Source organism: Cheilinus undulatus, linkage group 18 (genome assembly GCF_018320785.1).
Source record: "Cheilinus undulatus linkage group 18, ASM1832078v1, whole genome shotgun sequence".
Taxonomy (NCBI): domain Eukaryota; kingdom Metazoa; phylum Chordata; class Actinopteri; order Labriformes; family Labridae; genus Cheilinus; species Cheilinus undulatus.
Genome location: NC_054882.1, coordinates 13005523 through 13023171, shown reverse-complemented (window position 1 = coordinate 13023171; position 17649 = coordinate 13005523). Strand labels below are relative to the sequence as shown.

The 17649-nt window shown below is 38.7% G+C and overlaps 1 protein-coding gene across 2 annotated transcripts; it reads right to left on the bottom strand.

Annotated features, from left to right (window-relative positions):
- Positions 1–4982: 4982 nt before the first annotated feature.
- Positions 4983–15844, bottom strand: LOC121526155 (cysteine-rich protein 1-like). Of its 2 annotated transcripts, XM_041812569.1 has the most exons (6): positions 15607–15833; positions 13469–13532; positions 7559–7653; positions 5801–5858; positions 5380–5424; positions 4983–5228 (listed from the first exon to the last, which is right to left on the bottom strand). In XM_041812569.1, the coding sequence occupies exons 1-5, from the start codon at positions 15670–15672 to the stop codon at positions 5384–5386; spliced, it is 324 nt and encodes a 107-aa protein (XP_041668503.1). In that variant the 5' UTR covers positions 15673–15833; the 3' UTR covers positions 4983–5228; positions 5380–5383. The 2 variants fall into 2 exon arrangements, with proteins under 2 accessions (XP_041668503.1, XP_041668504.1); XM_041812570.1 differs by lacking the exon at positions 13469–13532 and having other exon boundaries at positions 15607–15844.
- Positions 15845–17649: the final 1805 nt, after the last annotated feature.

The window sequence follows — 17649 nt, the reverse complement described above, 5'->3', positions numbered from 1 at the left end:
TTGCCACTGAGCACCCATTCTGGCCCGTCCTTTTGCCACTTTCTGCTGATTTTAGACATATTTTGCCACTTCTTTGGGGCAACTTTCAACCCATTTTTACCATTTTTTACCCATGTTTGCCTTTAACCCATTCTGCTGCTTTTTGGGCATTTTTCTCCCATTTTTGCCACTTTTTGCCAGTTTTTTTAAACACTTAAAACCAATGTTTGATGTTTTTCACCCATTTTTGATTTTTTTGCCACTTACCACCCATTTTTGCCACCATTTTGCCACTGTACATCATTTTTGGCACATCTTTCTTCACGTTTGCCATTTTTTGCCAATGGTTGCTACTATTTTGCCACAAAAAAATTCAATCTTAGCCCCTCCTTTTGCCACTGTTAATTTTTGTCATTTTTTGCTGTTATTTTGTCCTTTCTTCTTCTTTTATTCCATTTTAGCAATTTTTCACCCATTTTTGTTGGTTTTTTTGGCCCCTTTAATCCCATTTTTACCCCTATTCGCCCATGTTTGCCTTTAAACCATTTGTGCTACTTTTAGGCCTTTTTGGCCACCTTTTGCCTACTTTTGTCACAACTATGCAATTATTTTCAATTGAAGTTGTCTCCGTTTTTACTGCTTTATTTTCTGGCATGATGACGTTTTTGCTCATCATGGCTTGGGTCTGAAATCCGACGTTACTTTCCTATGGATTAGTTCAGTGTGCCCATCACATTGTTAACATCACTAATAAATTCTGTTTTCAGAAAAGAGGTTCACATTATGAAGAGGTTATATTACAGCTTAGAGAAATAAAATTCATTGTTTGTTTCTTTGATCAGACTGGTTATTATTCAGGTTGAAAATAAAATATGTCTATCACAGATTTACTTTTCAGTGGACCATGATTTTGGAGTAGGCCTCCAGTTTGGCTGGGCCTCTTTGTCCTCCCTTATGGGCAGCAGTGAGTATAAGAATGATAGCAGAAATTGTCTTTATTGGTAAGGGGACAGTCTGGCTAATTTAACATGAACATTTGAACATGACTTAAGTGTGTGCCAGAGTTCTCCCAAAACTGGAACAAACTGAAGGAAATGCACATTTTTAGAAGGTGTGAGTACATGTGATGAAACTTGGATCTTCATTATGATCCTGAGACAAAACAACAGTGAATGCATGAAAACAGCATCGTCACCAAGGATGAAGAAAGCTCCACAAAGACAGTCCAAATCCAAGGCCATGTTGTTTTTTCTTTGACATTGAGGGGATCATTTTGGAGGAGTGGGTTCCAGAGGGTTAGTGGTGAGTCAACACTAGCCCATCAGTGACACACAGCCCAGTCAATTCCCAACCTCTGCTTCATATTTACACCATCTTTGCCAGTTGTTTCTGTCTGACTTGGTCACTAGAGGGCAATATTGTGCAACCTTTAAAAATCTAAACTTTGAAAACAAGAAGTCCTGTCCAACCTGGTAGGCTGTTTTACAGAGTAAGACCTGATGATTCAGATGAATCACAGTGGAAACTGTGAAAGGAGCTCTGTGTGCACAGTCTGGTTAATGATGATTATTTTCAAATATAAATTTTATTACTTTAATCGGCCTACAATAAAAAGAATTGACCTTCTAGGAGGTTGTTGGTCCGTAATAAAATTGGCAGGCCTTCTTTAATGACTTCCATGTTTACTTGAGTTTAAGCTTTTTTCTCTTAAATAGCTGCCATAAAACCAGGATGAGCAGACACACTGAAGAGACTCTTTCTGGGACAGTGGATTGTTTTTACAGGAGATACAGACTCAAGCCAGTTAAAGGTGATGGAGAGAATAAATCTAATAATAAAGTCTCTGAATATTTAACTAAGTCCCATGTACACTTGCACTAAACTCAGAAAAACCCTCAAATTTACTTGAGGGTTTCATGAGCATGTGATTGAAGTCATGAGCAAGGGAAAGCAAATGAAGTTTTGTTTTTTTAATTTATTTTTCCTGTAATCTAAAAAGACTGGCATGCAAAGTGCTTTGAAAAAAAGGTTACGATCTGCTATCACTGAAGCCAAAACTCATCTTTAATAAGATTCAGTGACACAATGTCAGGTATGATGAAGGTCAGTTAGACCGAAACACTGCGCTTCAACAAACATCAGGCAGAAGTGAGACGGTGTGCAGGAGCTTATGGAGGGCATAGGTGATGATTTTTCACACCTGTTGGTCTGATAAAAACACTTGACTTCAATAATTAACAGGTGTGCTGAATACTTTTGTCCATGTATTGTATATCCATGGCATGGATATGTTAAACAGTCCATGTGGAGAGCCAGGCTGCAATAAAAGTATCAGGCAGGAGGTCTAGTCTGACCTCACGGTTCAGCCTCTTTACATTAAGAAGAACAGAAGTAGAGGATTTAAAGAACCAACCCTAATACAAGGCTGTCAAACTCAATCACAGCAGGGGCCGGATTCTGACTTCAGGTCTAACCTGAGAGCCTAACAGGGTCAACATTTAATCATAAACTGTCAACCTTGTTTTCACCAGTAATGAATTATAGGGAGAAAAAAAAACGTAGCACTAATCATAAATGATTTGGGTATTTAAAAAAGTCAAAATGATAACTTTAAAGGCTCAAAATCTGAGAGAAAAGTCAAACTTTTTATTTTTAAAGGTCAAAACATGAAATTAAGTCAAAATTATGTTTTTAAAAGGCAAATATATGAGATAGAAAATCAAGTCATGAGTTCAAAGGTCAAAATATGAGATAAAATCAAAAATCATGAGTTTATAAGGTCCAAACACATGTTTAATTTCTAAATGAGTCTAGAATGTCAAAATATGGGATTAAAAGTAGAAGGTAGGAGTTAAAAGATAAAAAATGTGAGATTGAACTCAAAATCATGAATTTAAAAGGTCAAAAGAAGACCTGAAATTTAAAATTGTGAATCCTAAAAGACAAAATATGAAATAAAAAGTCAAAATCATAAGTTTGAGTCATAATTGTAAGATGCGAATGAAAATAGGAAATAAAAACACTAAGTACTTTTTTGTCCACATTCTTCACTTTTTATGTATTATTTTCACTTTACTTTTCACTTTTTTATGACTTAACAAGGATATTTGAAATATTCAAGGTTGAATTTACATTTTTTTACTGGAGGAAATCTGCAGATCTCATTCTGGTGGGCCAGTTATAATAAAAATATGATGTGATCTTTCGGCCAGGTATAACTGTACCATGGGCCGCATTTGGCCCCCAGGCCTTCAGTTTGACACTCCTGCCCCTAATAGATGAAATCATATTTAAAAAACTGCCTTTTTGTATATTTTCAAGTTATCTTTGTCCAATATTTAATTTGTGGGTTTTTTATTTTTGTGAGCTGTAATCAGCAAGAGTGAAACAAAAAAATGTCTTGAAAATTTTCACTTAGTAGATAAATCTAGAATTTATGGAAGTTTATGGAATGAATGCATCTGGAAAGGACCTTTGGCTCCTTTCCTACATGTCATCCCACACTCTCTCTCCCTCATTTTCCTCCTTTTTCCGTTGTTCTATCAAATAAAAGCAGAAAAATCCCAACGTATAACAAACAGCTGGTGACTAATGCATTTACAACTGAGAAGAGGGATAATTTTTTCAGACTTTGCAGCCACATGGCTTTTTTTCCCTCAACATGTAGAATTGCCCCCTTCTGGACATTAGAAAGAATACAGCTTTAAGGCTGAGGTAAACGTAAGGTAATACAGCCCATGGAGGAGGCATGATCTATTTCTAATACCAATATTACCCAAAATCAGAGACTGAGACAGTGTGGGCAAACGTCACAGCTTATAATGAAACTCTTCCCCTCCACAAATTAAAAAGATGAATTAAAAAAAAAAACTGATGTGTTTTATTTCCAGTTACATTTTAGGTGTTTCCCTCCAAACATCCTCTGCATGTTTACAGCTTCCTCATGTCCTAGGCCTTGTCTGAGGGGTTTTCCTGTGACAGTGAGCGTCTTTGTTTCTGAGGACAAGAGGGTGACAGCCGACACAGGACAGGCACTCCGACAGTTGGGTTTTGTTTGTCGTTGTTGCCATAGAAACTCCTGGGCTGCAGTGGCAGAGGCGGTAGCTGCTGCGTGATTCCAACAGGGTAGCCGTGCAGAGCAAAGGGAGCCAAAAAAGAACCGAAGATGAAGCATCTGGTGGATCTACAGAGACTCACAGCTGCTCTGGGTGGTACCCATGATGCAACATTTTGATCTGAGATTGTTTTCATTGCTGTTAACTAATGCAACAAATATGTGCATGTGACACTGTGAGATATTCCATGAAGGATCAGCTACTGGCTGGATCAGGTTACATGAATTTAGCCAGATTTTAGGCCAGATTGCACCATCCTAGCCAGTTGTCAAACATCAGGCCTGAAAAGTTGGGAACGACAAACACTCCTGTAGCGTTACACAATCAACACTCCGGACGTCCTACGACCATGATTCAACGAGACTGGCATGTCAGAAATTTCCATGCATCTGTCTGGTTAAACACTCTGACTTGACTTCAATCCTGCCTTGGATTGGCCAGATCCAATTTTGGACCTGGCACATCTGTCTAAGGCTAGAGCTTTACAAGATGGATCTGCCTGATGACAGACATGGAATCTGGACAATCTATCTGCTTAAGAAAGCTTTAGCTCTTTTGATGTTTTAAATGTTAAACTTGAAGGAAATTCATTGAGGATTAATCATTCAAAACTCAGATTCCACAACTTTAGAAAGTGTTTATTAAGATTTTCCATCTTAAAAATAGGAAGAGACTAGATGCCAACCTCTTCATTATGCATCAAGGAAATAGACAATCCATCATTATAAAATGGATCAAAAACATTAAAAACTAGAATGGCCATCTGAGGCCTAAGCAGCGCCACCGAGGAACTCACGCTCCCATTGAATACTATGGTGTTCAAAATTCGAAGTGCGAGAAAAACTGAACAGGTGTGCAGATCATCACCAAAATCTAATCGATTCTTCCCTGTCACTATCCCAATATTCCCTGAAAGTTTGGTGAAGATCCGACTTTCTGCTCTCGAGTTATCTTGTACACATACAAAAAAAAAGAAACGGACAAATATACAGAACCCTTTACATAACCTCCTGCCGGCGTAGGTAATAAAAGTGATGCACACAAAGTGTTGCTCCTGAATGAGTCTGATTGATATCGGGACTTGTGACCATGCTGGTGTCTTCGATCTAGTATCCAGGCAACACCTTAGAGCTCCTGAGGATGAAGCAGGGAAAACACATCAGACCTCAGATGGAGAAAAGTACAGTGGACTGATTTGCTTAGTGTCCAAGTTTGTGTTTGTCCAAACAAAACACATGTAGATGAATGAGACAAACACTCGCAAATGACTGTGTAGATGACTGACCTTTCTATTTATAGGTGTGACACTTTGTTCCACCATGTCCATATCCTGCGAAATAGAGAAAGAGGAAGTGTATTTAAGATCAGAAATTTGGTTTAACCACATTCACTTTAATGAAAGAGTTCATGCTTTCAGTACGAGAAATGTTTCTGATTATGTAACAGCTGGTTCACCGAGTGTGTGATTTTATCAGGTGATAGTTTAGGGCTCTGATAGGACCAAAAAACTCCACAGAGTCGCATAATGACGTTTATCCTCATACGGGGCATTGTTGCTGACAGAGGACCTTTCAGAAGGAGTGGACACCCCTTCACTTTCATTCATATCAATGCATCTCACACTATCAATGTTTGAACATGTTGAGTGAGATGTCAAAACCTTCCTGAGCTCATAAATTGTGTAAAAGAGATTTAGATCAGGTTACCTTTAGGTCCAAACAGTACACAATAGCAGGGGTTGTGGCAGTATGGCTTCCCTTCATGCTGCAGAAACAAAGATGCATGAGAACTTTGACAAAACTAAAACAGAACAATTAATGTTCTAATGCCCCTTCCCTAAAGTAATATTAATTTAAATGAAACATCTGAGAGACATTCACTTCTTATATTTTATCTCTATATGAAAAACAATTATACTATAATGGACTCATAATGATCACAGGGTTTTTTGACTATAAATCGTCCCTCCTATTATCTTGTTCGACAGTTCCACCGTGCCCTAACTGCAAGCAAACCTTTAGAAGACATGTAGCATCCTGCAGCCCTCCACAGCTTTTATTTTTAAGTACTTCGTACTTAAGAGCCTTTACTCGTCGGCCCTAAAGTTTTGCTCCAAGTCAGAGAGCAACATGTGAACCATGGATATGAATATTATTAACCCTCTGAGCCCTCAGCTATCTTTAACCATTGTGTCTTTCCTGGACTTTTTGTCTTTTGTGGTGCACTGTCAAGCTCCTAACATCCGTTTCTTCAGGATAACCTGGGCTTTAAGAATAGGTGTGCTGCAGTAATGTCACTGGAATTTAAAAAAAGTTATGGGACTATAAAGACAAAAGAAAAAAAACAAGATTTTCATGTATCAACACAGTAAACATTAATGACTTGTGTTTTGCCCAAACTTGTTTTCCTTTCATTTTGGGACTATTTTGGGACAAATAGTCTTAAAAATACTCACATTTTTACAAAACAATCCTTGCATGTTTGGGAATTTATGTCATTATTTAAAGGAGTTCCTGTCTGCAGAGACACAGAGGGACACGTCACGGCCTCTCTGTGTCTCTTTCTCTCTGTTATGAGTCATTCAGGCTCTCTCTACAGTTTCTAAGTCTGTGCAAATTCTGAAAAGTAATTTAAGATGTGACAATGAAACAGCCTGCCAGAGGTTGTCACAGCCCAGTGCAATGCATTCTGGGGTACAAACAGACAATATGGTGGCGCGCTAACCTGCTAGTTGCAGGGACAATTAAAAAATGGATTATAAATGAATTAAAAAACATTACTGGTGTGGACTTAATCTTTAAAGCCCCTAGAAAGTCACCCAAGATCCAGGCTCTCAAGAAAATGCTCTGTAAGAGTTATGAAGGCGTGGCTAGGGTCATTAAATTGGCTAAAAGGAGAGCTTTCAGAAAAAAACAAGTGACTGGCTATGATTTATATTTCAAAAAGTTATTTAACTTTGAATAACGTGTCTCTATTGTCATGTACAACAAAGCTGGTATTAGAGGGTTAATGCAGAACCATCTCCAATTTGTAAAACCAGCTATCAAGCACCATTGAGTTAGAAAAGCAACAGAAAATCAAGAAAATCTTCCTGTCTGACACTCCTGGTACCTTGTCATCTCAATATTTCATTGTTCTGTGTCCAGGGAGTAAAACAGGAACAGGACGACAGGGTGAAAACAGCATGCTGCATCACGCTTTATCATACTGTGTCACAGGATGTCAGGATGATACAGTTGGAATTGATGTAATCAAGCTGATTTAGTCACAGACGCTTGCTTGCATGATGGTAGGATGCTGTTAGCTTGTGGCTTGTTGTGTGGGTATCAGATCATGTTTAGATCGATACTGGAGTTGTACTATATTTTTAACATATAGTAAAACTACAAAAGCTGATTCTATTTCTCTAAGGAATCATCTTGAAGTTTATAAAAAAACAAATTGATGCATGTCAGGTTTCTCACCTCTGCATGTGAGCCTGGTGTCAGTATCTTGTTGCACTTCTCACATCTCAGACAGGGCCTGTGCCAGTCCTTACCGAGTGATGTCACCCTCTCGGCTGCAAAACAAGAAATTAAAAAAAAAACAATCAGACCCAAACTTCACCCTCAAACTTCAACCACAAAGACAGCTACTGTATTCTGCAGAAGGGATGTCGGTGTCACACATGGATCTCTTCTGTGGTTCAGCCGATGACTCCCACCACAGTATGAGCTCATAGCACTGCGACCAGATATCAGTTTACACCAACAAGATAATGTCTTTGCAGATAACTTTGAGAACATTGTTTGGGTGTGGTGCCTAAGGGTAAGAGAGGGCTGATTGTCTCTGGGGAATCTGTCCTCCTCCTGCCTCATAAACTCTGATAAAGACCCCTCATTTTAACACATTTCTTCAGTCACTCCCTGCCGATGCTCTCCCATACTCATATTTGATGATGACTTTTGAGGGAAAAAATAGAAAGCATAACTTTAAGCTAACAGAGTCACAGAACTACAGTAAATGTCCAAATATTAAATATAAATACCCAAACAGACACCCATAATTCATCAGTTCTCTTAGCTCATAGCTCTAAGTCGGTACATTCTAATATTTTAAAAGACTTTAGTCCAGGTGGAACTTACATAAATAAAAACATATGCTTGTTATCTGTGAAATATCCTTTCTTCTGACACTATTAAGACATTTTTATGTAGCCTATTGCATCCCCTTTAACAACACAATAATCCACCAATTCACTGTTTCATTTCAACTACGGATAGATTGATCATCACATGCCTGGTGTTGGATTGTGGCTCTAGCAGAAGTATTTTTAAGACAATGTGGCTCCTGGGTAGAAAAAGGTTGAGTACCACTGTCCTAGAATCTTGCTCGCCTCTCATCATGCGGCAAACTTTCGCGTCTCTCTAACTGATATGTTCACTGACACTCTGAAAATCTTAGAACTCCGCCAACAGTCACACCCTGAACTGGCTACATTTTTTTAACATTAACACTGGACAGTAAACCTGCCATGAACAGTCCATTACAAAATATCGAAAAATGAAGCGAGATCGTCAGTAAGGGAGCAGGTAATAAATTAAACACTAGTGGTGACAACAGACAAACAACCTTAGCCTATCCAGCACGACTAGCTTAATGAGGAGGTTAGTTCCACTTTGTGGAAGCTGATGGGGCTAAAACTGACTTAATAAAACAAATGTTTAAAGTTTAAACAAAGGATAATACAAATTTACAATATAGTTAACTTACATAGACACAACATAATGAATTATATGAATATTGAAATCCTTGTATTATATTGTTCACTTAACCTTTATTTAACCAGGTAAAATCCAATTGAGATTAAGAGCCTGCACATTAAAAGTGTAGTAGTAGATGAAACAGAATAATTTCAGTTGATGTGACTTGAATACAGGTTGTTGCAACACAACAGAAACATTTATTTTGTAGGGAAAACAAACAGAAAAAGCTGTATGTGGGCACATGCGGAGCCTTTGTTTTATTATTTTACACTCCTACATCAGTAGGCGCCCAACCTAACTCACTCTTGGTGTTTTGCGCTAATCGGGTGGTGGTGGCCTGGGTTTGTAGCAAATTCCCGGCCTGAATTATTGTCCCAGTCCACCCCTGAAGACAGTCTTTATCTGCAGGGCTGATCTGCAAAACCACTCATCAAGAGGATCGTAAAAGCAGAGAGGAGAATGGCCCGACAGTGTGCACTTTCAGACCTCAGTGTGAGTTTAGATTATATTTGAGAATCTACATGCAAAGCCAGCTAAAAAAGGTGCTTGATCTGTGAATGCTTAGGGTCACAGAGGGCAGCCACAGGAAACGCTGCAAATAGAGAAGTGAGAACATGACGTGCAGCTCTTCTAACCAACTTTGTAAGTGAATAGCACACAACTTGGTTAAAATCTGCAGATATAAAAACAGAAGGATGGGAAGGAGCGCTGATGTATGAAAAATGCAACTTGATCTGTTTTCATGCAAAGCTACTGGTCTCTAAATGTTCCCACAATGTTAGGACATGATGTATTTTCTTCCTAAAATAGCCTGCTTTGCTGAGATTATGCAACAGCCAATGGAAACAGGGGCAAGTGCTCCAAAGCAAGGTCAGTTACGCCTGCAGTGGCATGCAAACATCTTCACAAAAATGTGGAGTGGCTTGGAACAAAAGTCTAATATTTACAGTAGTTAACTTAGAAAAATAAACCGAGGAGTAGAGCATGCCACAGTTAAAGCCACCTTATCACAGAATGGCACCCATTAATGTTGTTTAATTCTTATTGTACAAGGATTAACAGAGCATATTTTATCGCCAGGGTTATTTATTTTACGAGACAACGAGAAATGAGGTGTGACAGGCAGAGGAATAATGTGAACATTCATGAAGAGGGTGTGAAAAACTTGCTCAAGCTTGAAAAATGAAGCCAGTTGGTAAAACAAGTGCACTAAAACTCGTTGCATCATTGAAATTGAATCAATTAAAGAAATGTAAAGGAATAGTTAACCATAGAGACTTAACAATACCCAGAAATACAATAAAACATCAGAACAAATAAATAACAGATTTTGAAGAACTCAATGTCAAGGGAATTTATCAGATTGACTGCAAAATTTTTGAGGTGATTTTAGACAAGATGGGGATCTAACATAGTGCGAATTATAAGTTTTCACTCTAGGGCGGGGCCGTAATCAGGGTGCAAACTTTGAATTATGATTTTTTTCTTCCAAAATCTATCAAAACAAACAGCCCCAGTAGACCCTTCAACCTAGCCCTGTGAGTTTTGGTCTACATGTGGATCATCATCAGACCTGCAAAAAAGCCTATAGGACCCATACCAAAATCCCAACAGGAAGTCCACCAGCTTCATCTCAATTTCAAATTAAGGCCTTTTGATGGTGGCAAATGGCTTTAACCTGTTCTAACTCTTTTATACATTACTCCGTGTTCTCGTGTACGCCAGTAGTGTCCCCTACTGGCATCAGGAAGTGACTCAATTACTCATTAGGTCATTATTCATCTTACTGCACTAAACCTATTAAGCTCATTTTGAACTCAAAATTTGTCAACAACACTGAGATGTTTCAGGACACCTCACCAATTTCACAGGAAGTTGGCCAAACTCTCACAAAGAAAATCTGATTTTATTCAAATTTCACATGTATTACAAAGGTCCACCCCTCTTCAAATTCAAAGGTTAATTTTATGGTTTTGCTGTGGCCCCACCTACTGTTAGAAGCCAACAACACCTCTAACATAGAATGTCCAATTATCTTTCTATCTTACAAGATAGATATCAGATCAAATCTACATATTAGCATCTTGCTTTATCATACTGCCACCTAGTGCTAACAGCCAGTACTACGTCATATACAAAGTGCAACGTTCTCATTCTTTTTGATTTAATGACAGTCCTGGGGGATCTACTTATCTCTTGCTGTGTTCAAGCACACTGCACAACACCCAGGGGTGGCATCACACCCCTGCATTGCACCAGGGTGCAAGGGCCCTTCAGTGCTGCTTGCAGCGCTAGTGTTTATAAGTAGCCTAATTACAGTTAAGAAATAGTTAGCTCAGCTCTGTCAAAACTCTTCTCCAGTCTCTAAAGAAACAGGTTGATGTCCGGGAAATATGCTTATGATAAGTGTCCTGTGGAGAAATTTTAATTTGCATCAGTTTCAGTTCTTTTTTAAGCTACAGGACATGATGAGACATGCTGAAGTCATAAAGGCATCTTGACTTGAGTGGTAGCTGGTCCGGGTTTATCCTATTTAACCTAAATTTGCATGTTTAAAAAACAAACTATTTACAACTTTTTGAGAGGATTAAACAAACAGTTTGGGACAACAGTTGACTATTGAATAGCCTTTAATCATGCTACTTGGTTCATGATATAATTTTATCACATTTTTTATGATTTATTGGGATCTATTTATGAATAAATATTATTTTACTTAATTCAGTTTTGAAAATAAAAATGCAAAGAGCAGATATTCACCTCTGCTGATTGAAACAAGAACATGAATACGTGTTTTTTTTTTTTTTTTTTTTTAATTCTAATGTGGTAATTTGAAGTCAGTGGTTGCAGAGTTTAAAGCAGTAAGCTCCACAGTTTTTCTTCCTTTGTGCTCCTGGTCCTGGACCAAACCCCCTCATCATTAAGAAAGGCAGCAGTAGCCTGATTGTTTCCATCTGAGACAAACATGAAGATAGATGAGCGGCAAAGCGAAAGGGGAATTGGCAGTTGGAGCATGGAGGTGTGATGGAGTCAAGTTTATAGAGAGGTTTGTTGGGGGATTGCTGAAGATGAATAAGAAGTGCGCTCCATTAAACGAACAAAAAGCTCAACTTGAAGCTACTTTCTCCTCAGAGGGATTTCAGAGAGCTGCCTTTTTTCTTGTCCTCTGCAGAGAAGGAAAATATCGGTCGGCTTGTTCTGGCCGGAACAAATTGGTCTACTTATTTTGGCTGGGAGGAGAAAACTTATCCATGAGAAGGATAAATGACTCTCCAGTCTCACAGTCAATCTGTCTGGCTGACAGTCCAAAGTGCTGGCTTTGTATCTGCATTGGCCTCCTCTCTGGGGAAGACTTACTCTATCGCAGTACAGAGATGCAGGCAATGTGGTAAACAGATTAAGACAACAATAAAATGGAGTTGTCCTTTTTTTCTCCCAGGATGCAGTAAGGGCTGTGCTTTGATGGTATCCTCAGGAGACAGGGCTACAAGATCGCACAGGGAGGGAGAAGCCATGTATCAGGACAGAAAAAACGGGTTCCTCTCGTCTGTCAGGACTTGATCTCCTTAGTCATCAAGGCAGACAATTTCCCAGTCTACCGAGTAACTTTATCACAAGGTTTATGGGATACTCTTAAGGTTCTACAATAACCTATAAAGACGTATTATACAAAAAAACCTATTAACTGTGTGATACACAAAAAAAAGCAATTCGGTAAATTCCATTTTGCATCCGTTTCTACTTTAGGATAAAGTAAAGTACTTCTAGGGAGACTTTACATTGGAAACTCTTTTTGATGTATGCATCCTGCATTATACTGCAAACCAAAAGCAATTTTAGCAGTTAATATTCACCCCAATACAACCAATTTTGCAACATTTAATTAGGTTACATTCATGTTAAAGCATCGCTGCTGGAGAAAGCTTGTAGTTTCCAGCGTGGTAAAAGCACACTGCAGCATAAATAAAGCCTTATAGAGTACAGTACTTAAATCAGGAGGAGCTTAAGCAGCTTTAATACAGTTGTCATTATTCTAATAAATTACAGATTTAATTCAAGGTTTTAATTTTGCATTATTGACTTTGCTACATTTGTTTAAAGGGGATATTGCATTTAAAATTATACATACAGGCTATAAAACTGTATTTATGAACGAACCATGTTATAATCTTAGTAGAACTTCCATTATAGTACAAAGAGCAGTAAAAAAAAAAAAACTGGTTTGACAAAGTATAGCAAAAAGTTGACTTTTTACAACAAGACATATCAAAATCAAGTAATCTGAAATTTAAAAGGCCAACATTTTGAAAATACGTTGTCACATGCTCGTTAATGTTAGTCTACGACTTCTGAAGTATATAAATGATCCGTAGCTGTATTTCTTCCGGTATCTGCAAATCTCATGTGATGATATTTTTTCTATTGACGTGTTTCTTAACTATTATCTGTTTTTCTGAAATCTATGCATTAAGTACTCCGTCTTGCAGTTGCGTGCTTGTCATCTTATCAGTCAGCTTCCCATTTCCTTATTTCTACAGAAAAGCTTAAACGAACCAGGAAATATTCTCGCGCAGAAACACGCTGTAAGAAAGGAGCAGGAGGAGAGTACGTGAAAGATGTATATCTTACCGAAGTAAACCTCCTTCTGGCACTTAGGGCACTTTGGCATGCTGAAGCAGTTGTGTTTGCAGATCTAGCAGAGAGAAAAGACGGTGTTAGAGTACTGTCTGTCTGCAGCTGCACTCAGTTGCCTACCTGTTAGTTGTGACTGGCCACGCCTCAGTGTGAAGGGCAGATGTGCTCTCTGTCTGTAGCCAGGTGGAAACTGCTCAAACTTTTCTCTTTTTTCTGACAGTGGGAGAGGCTTAGGTTCAGTGTGTGTGGAGGAGTAAACACCATCATGGTTAACCAACATCAACATGTCATTAAGTAGCTCTGTTAAAGGGAATTATCCCTCTATTGGAGGAGGTTTATCTGTGATGATTACACCATCAGAAGTGGGTTTTATTCTATCTTTAATCAATGTATCATTCATGAAAGAAGGCTTGTGGACACTAAGAATGCTGCGCTTTACATAAAAATATTTAATGTTTAGAAATGTGAATGTAAACGACCAGGGGTCATCAACTACATTTGAACAAGGGCAAGCTTTTTCCTACTCAGGCACTCAGGAGGCCAAATTCTCAAATAAACCAAATCAATTTTCAAAATGGTCTAGTTAAAATATTAAAAAAGGAATGAATTTATTTTCTTTCCAATGCATGTAATTTTTAGGATTCCTAACAGTAAGATCAATCCCTTTAATGCAGCCAGCCACAAGGGGGCGATTGAGATATTTCAATTGAATATTTCTGTGGCTATCACTGGGTTTGATGCTAATATGCTGTGTAGTGGCAGGTGAAAAAACCAAAGCAGGAAAACTGCACTCCCAAAATACCTGTTTCCACAGAAAACGGCAGTTTTTAACAAGAAAGAATACATCTTGCATGCATTACATTTGCTAATAATGGCTGACAGGTGGATATCTGAAAAACTGATAAAATAAAGCCATTCCTGATTAATTTGTTTCAGTCTCAGTTGTTTTGGAGTTGCTTTAATAGCTGAAAAAAAAAAAAAAAAAACCAAAACCTGACATTTGAATTTGATAATGTTCTGGGGGCTGGATGGGAAGATGTGGGGGACTTGATGTGGCCCTCGGGCCTCCAGTTGAAGTGCTGAAGGTAAACTATGTTATCAGAGTGAACTTGTGGTTCTTCATTATTAACCTTTCGTGTCTCTTTATGATGTGGCTAAATTAGCCTCCCTACTGATCTGTTGTTATCTCTGTGGATAATGACTCCACCAGTCTTTTCACTGCTGAATGTCAGGATAACCATCCTGATAAATAATCCAAAATTAGACAACACCTCCCTGTAGCATGCAGGGGAAGTCCTCCTTTTATGAGCTTGTAACTCTATATGTTTGTTTATAGAAGGCTTAGAGACAAAAGTGGTGATGCCACAGTGATATCAGCTGTTGTTTCACCACTGAGGGTTCTGCAACTTCTGCAGGGTGTAAAAAGATTGTAGGGAAGCTCAATGAATATGTGAAACACCTGTAGCATGTTTATATCGATTGAAATAAATATTAGCAATATAATAGACTGTTGTTTTCCCACCTGGACACCGAACATTTTATGGTTTGCACCATTTTATCTCAAAGTTTTTGAAAACATTCCCAACATGCGTTCATATCCATAATAATTCAAGTCATGTATTGTAGCCAGTTATTATTTTTCTAACTAAAGATTAAAGCTAAAATGGCTGAAATATAGAGGTGAGTAATTTCACATAGCTTAGAATAACCAACCACACTATAGCATCCCTCCTGATGGAGCTAGACACTGTTGATGATGGTGAGGAGGGATGCAGGATGTCATGCAGGGTGACTATCTGAAGAACGGGACCTAGACCCTGATGATCTGGACCTAGAAGATCTCAAACAGGTCACTACTGACTTAGATAATCTGGACCTAGACACTGATGATCTGAATCTAGACAGCCAGGATCTGGACCTTGACTCTGATGATCTGGACCTAGAAAATACAAAACAAGTCACGAATGATTTTTCGACTGAAATGATATTAACCTGGACACTAATGATCTGGACCTAGACACTGATGACCTATATGATCTGGACCATGATGTGGGCCCACAAACTAAACACAAAAAGCCGGCAAATACTAAAAAAAAATAAACCCCCGTTGCAGGCCTGATAGAACTCCTTACTGAATAGATGGCGACAACTCGACTGCTTCCCGGCCACAGCGCAGCCAGCTCCGTCCCTCGTCTCATCCTGCGTGCAGGTAAGTCCAGTCCACCCTCTCATCTCAGCAGCGGGAGGAAATCAGCCCCGGACGTCCTCACCTCGGATTCGGCAGCGGTAGAAAACCCAGACCCGACATCCTCAACTCTGGCTCTGCAGCAGGAGAGAACAGCAAGCGAGAGGAGCACACTGCTACGTGCATTCAACTGTTAACCCCTCTCTCTGACGTTTGTCCCGCCCCTCAGCCAATCACAAATAAAGAAACCAGAGCAGTTGAGAGAGAACTCTATCATCATATTTGAATTCCCATCGACTGACCTCTGGGTAGCCTCTGTTCAGTTCAGTGCCTGGGCCTACAGGTGAGGTCTACTAATGTTAAAACATGAGGTGCGACAGTCTGTAGAAGTGGAAGGAAGACCTGTGTGGCCAAATATATGAACCAGCTGTCTTACCTCAGAGGAATCAAAGTGATATTATAATTCTTGTTTGGTGGCAAAACTCCAACCTTTGACTAAATTTATGGTAAGATGTTATTGTATGATAAAGATGAAGATTTTAATATCTTACAAATATTAAAAATTCAGTTGCTTTGACAAACAGTCTCTCTGGTTTTATTTTGGATATCAATTTAACCCATGAACCATTAAACATGGATGTATCATCAGTGACATCACCACTGGTTTCTATAGCAATGATTTGAAGCCCATCAATGAGAGCCGCCATATTGGAAATGCAGTCGCACACTTGCATGAAGTCAGTCAGACACACCTTTGTTTATATACGAGGTACGTCTATGAAATAGTGATCCTGCTCTTATAAGGGTAAAACCGCTGGGTTCTCAGTCTCTCTGAGTGTTCTATATTAAAGTTTGGGTTGTAAAGTTCCAGTGACTTCTTTCGTTCACTGATAGCTACTGGTTGAAGCGCACCTGTTTCTGCTAAGGTGTCAAAATGATTAGCTTAGGATTGAGCATAAACTGTAAATTTATGTTTAAATTGAAGAAAACAGTAGCTCACATCAAAAACTTCTGAAAACATTCAGCAAACTGAACAAATGTTTGGAAACATTCAAAGACTCAGGAGAAGCAGGGCTGCCCACAGAATAGTCTGGGCCCCTGAAAAATCCAGAGAATGGCCCCCTCCAGTTGTGATTCATTGATGTAGCATTGGTGCTGATATCCGAGCTAACCTAGCTAACAGCTCCTCATTTTAGACCGGAAAAGGGTACCAAACTATGACTAGGTTCTGATGTTGGAATAATCTATACATGCTACTTTTAACCCCCATTCAACATGTTGTTAGTTGATTTTTGACACTTTTTATCACCCTTTCTGCCCACTTTTAGTCTGTTTTTCCACTTTTTGCCCATTGTAGCCACTGTATTGCAACTTTCAACCACTTTTTGTTGCTTTTCAAACTTTTTAAAATTTTTTTACCACTGTTTTACTACTTTGAAGCAAATGGTGTTTTTCACCCTATTTTGCCACTATATTCCCATTTTTGCCACTTTACACCTTATTGGCACTTCTTTTACAACTTTTATCCCATGTTTGCTGATTTTCACCCATGGCTGCTACTGTTTGCCACTGAGCACCCATTCTGGCCCGTTCTTTTGCCACTTTCTGCTGATTTTAGACACTATTTTGCCACTTTTTTGGGGCAACTTTGAACCCATTTTTACCATTGTTTTTAACCCATGTTTGCCTTTAACCCATTTTGCTGATTTTTGGGAATCTTTCTCCCATTTTTGCCACTTTTTGCCAGTTTTTTTAAACACTTAAAACCAATGTTTGATGTTTTTCACCCATTTCTGATTTTTTTTTTTTTTTTGCCACTTACCACCGATCTTTGCCACTATTTTGCCACAAAAAAAATCAATTTTAGCCCCTCCTTTTGCCACTGTCTGTTAATTGTTGACATTGTTTGCTGTTATTTTGTCCTTTCTTACACTTTTATTCCATTTTAGCAATTTTTCAGCCATTTTTGCCACTTTATTTGGCCCCTTTA